This window comes from Borostomias antarcticus, assembly GCF_949987555.1.
Source record: "Borostomias antarcticus genome assembly, chromosome: 11".
Taxonomy (NCBI): domain Eukaryota; kingdom Metazoa; phylum Chordata; class Actinopteri; order Stomiiformes; family Stomiidae; genus Borostomias; species Borostomias antarcticus.
The window spans coordinates 11,410,077-11,419,586 of NC_140244.1; the positions used below are offsets into that span (position 1 = coordinate 11,410,077).

Sequence of the window (9,510 nt, forward strand, 5' to 3'; positions counted from 1 at the left end):
TTTGCGTCGAAAGGAGCCAGTTGAGGTGGTTCAGGCATCTAGTGAGGATGCCTCCTGAGTGCCTCCCTAGGGAGGAGGCCGTGGGGTAGACCCAGGACTAGGTGGCGGGATTACATCTCCGCACTGGCCTGGGAGTGGCTAAAAATTCCCCAGGCAGAGCTGGTTGATGCTGCCAGGGAAAGGGATGTCTGTGGCCCCCTGCTGGAACTGCTGCCTCCGCAACCTGACCCTGGATAAGCGGATGAAGATGGATGGATGGATGGTTAGGGGATTATAGTGATTGGTTAGGGGATTATAATGAGGTGAAACGAAATGGCAGTTCAGCCTGAGTAGGTGTTCCCAGGTGAGTGTGCATGGGCATGTTAAAGGTGTGCCCAGGTGAGGCCGCATGTTAAGGTGTGCCCAGCTGAGTGGGCATGGGCATGTTAAGGGTGTGCCCAGGTGAGGCCACATGTTAAGGGTGTGCCCAGGTGAGGGGGAATGTTAAGGGTGTGCCCAGGTGAGGAGGCATGTTAAGGTGTGCCCAGGTGAGGGGGCATGTTAAGGTGTGCCCAGGTGAGGGGGCATGTTAAGGTGTGCCCAGGTGAGGGGGCATGTTAAGGTGTGCCCAGGTGAGGGGGCATATTAAGGTGTGCCCAGGTGAGATATTAAAGGTGTGCCCAGGTGACTTTACAATGGCCTCTCATTCACACATACACACACCAATGGCGGCAGCTGCCATGCAAGGTGCCAGTCTGCTCTTTGGGGGTTCAGTGTCTTTGACCAAGGACACTTCAACATGACATCAGGAGCCGGGATTCGAACCGCCAACTCTACGATCATTGAACGACCTGATCTACAGCCGCCCTGCCCCATGTGTGCCTTCTGTAGGTGAGGGGGCATGTTGAGGGTGTGCCCAGGTGAGTGGGCATGTTGAGGGTGTGCCCAGGTGAGTGGGCATGTTGAGGGTGTGCCCAGGTGAGGGGGCATGTTGAGGGTGTGCCCAGGTGAGGGGGCATGTTGAGGGTGTGCCCAGGTGAGGGGGCATGTTGAGGGTGTTCCCAGAGGAGGGGGCATGTTGAGGGTGTTCCCAGGTGAGAGGGCATGTTGAGGGTGTGCCCAGGTGAGGGGGCATGTTGAGGGTGTGCCCAGGGGAGTGAGCATGTTGAGAGTGTGCCCAGGTGAGGGGGCATGTTGAGGGTGTGCCCAGGTGAGGGGGCATGTTGAGGGTGTGCCCAGGTGAGGGGGCATGTTGAGGGTGTGCCCAGGTGAGGGGGCATGTTGAGGGTGTTCTCAGGGGAGTGAGCATGTGTGCCCAGGGGAGTGGGCGTGTTAAAGGTGTGCCCAGGTGAGTGAGAAAGGACGTTCCGGGTTTGGAGAGGTCACTCTCTCATCTCTGCCGTGGATCATGAGACTCTCAGTCCATCTCCAGTCCTCATTAATGTGCCTCCATGTCTGTCCTTCCCTCGCCAAGCTGCTAATGCCACTCACACTCTGACATACAGCTCAGGAGCAATTATGAGCTTTACACCCAAACGCCATTACCAGTCATTTAAAAACCATTATCTGACTGTCTTCACAGAGTGAACCGGAGGTGAAACTGTGTTCCGCTACTCTATCGACGGCAGCCAGAGAATGAAGGGTTCAGAGTAAATGGAGATGAGGTTAAATATGACTATTCCTTCCTGCAAAATGACGGGAGGGCGTGACTGAGGATCGACCCCGGCGTTGTCAACCCCTCTACTCACCACCCAGTAGCTTATTCAAATGATACCAGATGATGCTAATAATATCCAGCCTATCTCTGGGAGAGCGTGCGTGAAATGTTAACTTTCTCAAGACCTCTGGCAGGTTTGCATGGTTGTGCAATCTCATGGTGAGTTAACCCCCCCCCCGACTGTATCAGTTCAAAGGGCTTTATTGGCATAGGAAACATATGTTTACATTGCCAAAGCAAACATCACAAAAAAGGGAGTAATCACAAAAATGTAAAAATATAAATGCAAATACAAATTCATTCAAGCCTTTATTTATTCTCGGAAAGACAAGGTTACCCTCATTTCATTTCATCCATTTATATTAATGATATTGTCTCCTCTATAATTGGTAGTAAGGCTCATCTATATACTGATGACACTTGTCTATAGTACAGTATTGCAGATTCTGTACAGAAAGCCTTGGAGAACCTACAGCTATGTCTCAATATGCTCCAAGAAGCTCTCACCAATCTCAAACTTGTCCTTAATCCTAGCAAAACCAAGTTCATGCTCTTCTCTATCTAGAGCTATTGATTATGGTAGGCTCCAACTACTAACGGCTGATGGTTCACTTAGCTCACTTGGCTCACAGCTTGCAAACTACAGTACGACAAAAAATTGGCTTCCTGTACAGAAACCGTTCCAGCTTCCCTATGTTCTGTAAGAAGATAATTGTCCAAGTTGTCTTCTTGTCAGTATTGGACTATTGTGACACAATTTATAGACATGCCTCTGTGACAACATCGACACTGTTTACCATTCCGCTCTGAGATTTATTACAAGCGATAGTTATGACACTCACCATTGCATTCTTTATGATAAAGTTGGCTGGCCATCTCTGTCTTCAAGGCGTTACTATCACTGGTTTATGTTCATTTACAAAAGCATTACTGGCAAACTTCCACTGTACCTGTCATCTCTGCTGGTTCGGAGTGTCGGCACTCATCGACTCGATCAAATGATCTTCTTGTTTTAAAGGTTCCTGGTTCTCGTACAGAACCTGGACTGGCTGCATTCTCTTATGATGCTCCGTATACCTGGAACTTTCTCCAACAGACATTGAAGCTAGAGCTGCTTCCCTCCGATACAGAGTTCAGAGCCATGGCTCTAGACATTTGTTTATCAACACATATTTTTTTTTTTTTTTTTTCAAATACAAGCACATTAAAAAATACAGAGAACAAAATAAGTCAATGGTTAAATAAAAAAAAAAAACTATCAGAACTAAATCAATTTAAAACAGTTACAATTAGAAATACAGTGGCTAGAGATAAAATAACTAAAAACAGCAAAAGAGGGAAGAGCTTCCAGTTTAAAATAGGCGAAGTGAGTGAATAAGTGTAATATTTACAAATGTACTTAAATGGTAACTTTCCAGTTCGTATGTAAAGTTTGTCTCTGTACAGTGACCAGTGTGGTGTAGATGGTGCAGGGATGTAGACTGACCGGTTCCAGGTTGGGCACGTCACCCTCGCCTGGGGTCACCATCTCACCAGCTCACATTCCATTTCCCTCCGCAGATCAGTCTGGACATCCAACCGTTCCAACAGAATCCGCTTTAACTGAAATTTGTTTGTGCCAATCACAACCTTTTATCTAATATGGGGCGGGTTTAATAAAATGACGGAACTAGCCTTGCGTCACCAGTCTGTCCTCGGGGAGGAGAGCCTGGTGTCTATTTACTTCACTGCCTTAAGCCCCTTCTTCCGGCTCGAGCCTGTAGAGCCTGCCTCCTACTTCCGCTTGCTTTATTTACATCTCTAGTTCTCCTCGGGTCTTCTTTTCATCGGTGTTATGCCTGGTGATGCCATTGCGAATGTTATCTACTCGAAACTTCACCATGTGCAGCCTACAGTAAAAACATTACAACAACTGTTCTTCTTCCGGTCCAGACCGGAAGATTATGCGATGAGTCATCCTAGGCGCTTCCCCTCTAGACCGGCGTAACAACTGCGGAAGAGACCGGCCCCAGGCTAGACGGAACAGAGGAGCGCCGTAGAGACGTTTTCGCTGATCCAATTGCGTCCAGAGGCATTTCGATCTACGCCCGTTGGTAACGGCCCTTGAGAATCGGAAAGCAACTGTCAGTTTCCAGACCCTTCGCATTTTTGTGAACTGGGTCTGGCGAAGCCTGGCGAAGTGAGCCCAGCTCTGAGCTGAGTAGGACGTGCACATCTCCTGAGAAATCCTCTGGTGCAGCTGGAGAGACACGGCACATTTAAACCTGATATCAGTAACAGTTCAGGTCATTTAACCGACTGAAATAAACGCCCCTGACTATCGACTGGCCTGTAAACACGCTGTGTACCAGAACAAGCACAACAACAAACATGACTCATGTTGACAGACTGAGAACTGTGACTCACAACACTGTGAATGTTCACATGAAAACAGCAACAGCAGTGAATGTGATGCAATCTGATATAGATTTTTTTTTTTGGGGGGGGGGGGGACGGACGGGTGGGGGGGGACGGACGGGTGGGGGGGGACACTGCAGCATTGCACTGCTTTCATTTACAGTATGTGCTGTACTGTATACCTGAACAGTACTTGATCTTTCTAGAGGTCTGGTCACCCTCTCCACAGGAGCTGCAGCATGAACCTGCACGAACACGAGGGGCAGTGACATGTGTGAAGGGGAAGGTGTTACACAACTCAGGGAGAAAACACACACACACACACACACATGCATTAAGCAATTATGAGATTCAAATGAGCTTCAAAGCTCAAATGATAACACACACACACACACACTGTATCCTCCCTTGCCTGGTGTACTGAACCTTGTTTCACACAGCCAAGCTTACAGCATAACCAACCCTCCCCGATGTGAAACAGATGTGCCTGTGTGATGTCATAAGGGTGACCTGCTGAACACGTTCATCCAATCACAGTTCATCTTCAGCACTCCGCTGGATCCCATGATGAGCTTGTGGAAATACTCTCTTACATGAGGGACCTAAAACGGGGGGTTAGTGCCAGTGGAAGGTGATGCATAACCATGCCTCCAAACTGGGGGGAAACTAATGACACTCGCTAGGCAGGTAGGCAGGTTGACAGGCAGGTAGGCCACCCAATCGTAGTGTCAGAGTATTTATTGATTGCTGTTGGGATGTAAAGAGAATTGCAAAAATATATAACAAAAAGTGTTTCTGGGGGGAAAAAAATAAGGTCCGTTTGATTGTTACAGGGGATACAAGTGTGCGATTTCTCCAGGATTTCTCCACCATGTTGCTGTGGCAGACTAGCTGCGGACAGCACTGACCTTTGGTGACAGGATAGATTTCCCCTGACACACACAGAAACATACAGTCCACCCACCCCCAACTCCAGCCCCAGAGACCACCTCCACACAGGCATATCAGCCCCAGAGACACCACCTCCACACGGGCATATCAACCCCAGAGACACCACCTCCACACGGGCATATCAACCCCAGAGACACCACCTCCACACGGGCATATCAACCCCAGAGACACCACCTCCACACGGGAATATCAACCCCAGAGACCACCTCCACACGGGAATATCAGCCCCAGAGACACCACCTCCACACGGGAATATCAGCCCCAGAGACACCACCTCCACATGGGAATATCAACCCCAGAGACACCACCTCCACACGGGAATATCAGCCCCAGAGACACCACCTCCACATGGGAATATCAACCCCAGAGACCACCTCCACACGGGAATATCAGCCCCAGAGACACCACCTCCACATGGGAATATCAACCCCAGAGACACCACCTCCACACGGGAATATCAACCCCAGAGACCACCTCCACACGGGAATATCAGCCCCAGAGACACCACCTCCACACGGGAATATCAGCCCCAGAGACACCACCTCCACACGGGAATATCAACCCCAGAGACACCACCTCCACACGGGAATATCAGCCCCAGAGACACCACCTCCACACGGGAATATCAACCCCAGAGACCACCTCCACACGGGAATATCAGCCCCAGAGACACCACCTCCACACGGGAATATCAACCCCAGAGACACCACCTCCACACGGGAATATCAACCCCAGAGACCACCTCCACACGGGAATATCAGCCCCAGAGACACCACCTCCACACGGGAATATCAACCCCAGAGACACCACCTCCACACGGGAATATCAACCCCAGAGACACCACCTCCACACGGGAATATCAACCCCAGAGACACCACCTCCACACGGGAATATCAACCCCAGAGACACCACCTCCACACGGGAATATCAGAGCAATGTGGTGGTGGTGGTGCTCTGCCAACCCATCCTGACCCATATCACACTACAGCCTCTCCTCTCCTGTCCACACACCCCTACCCTCAGCCCCCCCCATGTGTGTGTGATGTAACCTTGACATTTGTGTGATAGAGGCTCAGATAGAGGCTGGACTGAGGCCAGAGCAGCGGCTGAGGCCAGGGCAGAGGTAGAGGCTGAGGCCAGGGCAGAGGCTGAGGCCAGGGCAGAGGTAGAGGCTGAGGCCAGAGCAGAGGCCAGAGCAGAGGCTGAGGCCAGGGCAGAGGCCAGAGCAGAGGCTGAGGCCAGGGCAGAGGCTGAGGCCAGAGCAGAGGCTGTCTGAAGAGAACCACCATCTGAATATGGCAGCGTCTTAATGCATCTGCAGTCACGGCAACAGAAGTCATGTGTGTTCTCACGGCAGGAAAGATAGGGTTACCATGGCAATAAGGAGGGCTCGGTTGATATTGTTTGAATCTCCGTAAATAGATGACCGGCCTTTCTCTCTGTCTCTGTTGAACTGACAGAGATGGACCGAACTTTAAGGGCTTCTGCTGACAACATATGAGCAGTCAGTACAACCAGGCAGTGCGTAATGTAGTCAAAAAAGACTGTATGTGAAGCCATTGCTCTATATAGTGTTTGTGCGTGAGAGAGAAAGACAGAGAGAAAAGGGGCAAGAAAGAGCTAAGTGTGTGTGTGTGTGTGTGTGTGTGTGTGCGCGCGCGCGCGCGCATGTGTGTGCGTGTGAGAGAGAGAGGGTGAGAAAGAGGGAGAGCGAGAGAGAGAAGGAGAGCGAGAGAGCAGTAGGGAGGGAGGGGGTTCTACAATGGGTGAATGGGAGGAGATTCACGTGACGTTCTATTGAGTTCATGTCTCCCTGCAGCGCAGATTCTCGAGCTGCACGCAGAACAGAACACCGCTTTTCACATGGACTGGACTGCCCAGAGCCTCGCAGGCGACTCGCTGCTCATTTCTGTCCACACTGAAATAAAGTAGACAACTATTGGAATGGCTGATCGATTCTTACCGAATTATTCACCGTTGGCCATATCACTGATTTAATAAGCAGGGTTTTGTTTTTCTGTGCTGCAGGGTTGCTTTGGATGGCATAAGAAAGGAGGAGCCCTAGTCCTTGACTCAATAATAGGTCCGTTCCCTTCCAGAGAAAAAAGGAATAGAAGCTGATGCAGGTGGGCACAAGTTCAGCTCGCTGTCGTGTTTCTGAAGGCCTTTTCTTGTCGTTGGAACGCGAGATTGGGAAGATAAGAGGAATTTTAATTATTGCGCGAATCGGACACATAGGCTAATAGCAGGCGGACGGAATAAGAGGCTGCAGATCACGGATCATCACCGAAGACCCCTCGCCCCAGCCCCGACATTTCACTGGTTCTCCCCCCTCCACCCTCACGGAACATGTCATCCCAAACTAAATTCAAGAAGGACAAGGAGATCATTGGAGAGTATGAGACGCAAGTCAAAGGTGGGTGTTGGATAAGGGGTTTGCATGTCGATGTGTTTAGACGTGGTAGGCTAAATCTCGACAATGTCAGCTTGATTGTAGCCTAGATCAAAAGTAGGCTAAAGTCCAAATGTCTGCTTTTAGTATGCGTAGATCACCACGAGTGACGACATTTCAGTAAAATAGCCTAGTTTGTGTTGGAATTCTGTCTTGGCCCTTTGCGAGTCTGTGTGGCCATTCCTACATGTTCCTATATGAGTCACCTGTGATGTGTCCCCCACCTCTGTCAATAGGCTATAGTAGTCTGCATTGCTAGATGAGGTGTTTACAACGTGCCCTGTATACCCACCTTCAGGTGACAAATTGGCATGCGTTGGTAAGATATACGCACGACTGGAAAACCATATTTTTGAACGGTTCATCTTTAATGAAAACATGACCCATCACGGTCGAAGAATACAAGCAGGGTTTTCTTAAGATTGCGCCATTGACTCCCTCGCCATGGATTCGGGTCAAAGTGGTGGTGGAGCTGCTCGCTTTGTTGCTGGGTAGAATGAAGGTGCGAGGGTAGCCGAGCGGCGGCTGCCCCGTGTGAAGGGAGCCCCTGAGCGGGGAACGAGATGTTTAATTACCCTCCTTTGTTTACGTGTATGGAGCCTTTGAGCTGAGCCACACCGCACCGCTCTCTCAGGGAGCATATGATCCGACTTTTGACTTTGATGATCCATTGATTGAATGCACATTCGAGGAATTATTTGAAAACTTGTAGGCTAATGACATCTAATACTAAGGCAATAACATCCATTGAAAATGTTTTTTTGAGGAAAAATATATTCCATAACGCTACCTCTGAATTACATTCAGTTACAGTCACATGATATCCCCACATACATCAGATCTGATCTGTGTTTGAGTCAAGCTGATGCATAATGATGTGACAGTATACCCTAGAAAAACATGCCATCTCTCTCTCCCTCTCTCTCCCTCTCCCTCCCTCTCTCTCTCTCTCTCCCTCTCTCCCTGTCTCTCTCCACCTCTCTCCCTGTCTCTCTTTCTCTCTCTCTCCCTGTCTCCCTCTCCACATCTCTCTCTCTCTCTCTCTGTCTGTCTCTCTCTCCCTCTCTCTCTGTGTGTGTGTGTGTGTGTGTGTGTGTGTGTGTGAGAGAGCGAGAGAGAGAGAGAGAGGAAGACAGTGTGCTGTGCTACTGTGACAGAAAAACATGGTCTTGTAGGGCCTCTCTTGAGCCCTATGTGACACTTTTAGAGAGATCAATCTTGTGGGAGGTATTTGTGACAACATCCTGTATCTCCACTGTCACCCTTAGCCGGGGGCTTGTGTGATCTCGGCAGTCAGCCTGGGCTGTGGAATCATAAGCATTTCACCATGAAAGATAAGATGGGTGAAATGAAAGTCATTCTGGCCTTGCTATCATGGAGAATGGTGATTTCTCTCTGTATTCCAGTCTTGTTTTTGTTTGTTTTGATGGACCGAATGGTTTTTGGCACCCACCACACCAGATACTGACAGAATGGGATTTCTCTCACTATTCACACCCGTTAGTGCACATGACCACCCTGTAGAGGTGGTCTACACCCTTCACAGGACCACCTTATAGAGGTGGTCTACACCCTTCACAGGACCACCTTATAGAGGTGGTCTACAACCTTCACAGGACCACCTTATAGAGGTGATCTACACCCTTCACATGGCCAACCTGTAGAGATGGTCTACACCCTTCACATGACCACCCTGTAGAGATGGTCTACACCCTTCACATGACCACCCTGCAGAGATGGTCTACACCCTTCACATGACCACCCTGTAGAGGTGATCTACACCCTTCACATGACCACCCTGTTGTCTACACCCTTCACATGACCACCCTGTACAGATGGTCTACACCCTTCACATGACCACCCTGTAGAGATGTACTACACCCTTCACAGGAGCAGCTGTGGCTCAGGAGGTAGAGTGGGTCCGCCATGGTTGGCAGTTCGAATCCCGGCTCCTCCTGTCCACATGTCGAAGTGTCCTTGGGCAAGGCACTGAACCCCAAATTGCTCCCAATGA

The 9,510-nt window shown here is 49.7% G+C and overlaps 1 protein-coding gene across 3 annotated transcripts in view; it reads left to right on the forward strand.

Moving 5' to 3' along the window:
* The first annotated feature begins 7,288 nt into the window (after positions 1-7,288).
* Positions 7,289-9,510, forward strand: part of srgap3 (SLIT-ROBO Rho GTPase activating protein 3) — a 128,701-nt gene continuing 126,479 nt past the window's right edge. For all 3 annotated transcript variants that reach the window (XM_084445864.1, XM_084445865.1, XM_084445866.1), the window contains exon 1: positions 7,289-7,460. In XM_084445864.1, coding sequence (XP_084301990.1) covers positions 7,394-7,460 — 67 coding nt within the window. In that variant the 5' untranslated portion in view covers positions 7,289-7,393. The remainder of the gene's footprint in view (positions 7,461-9,510) is intronic.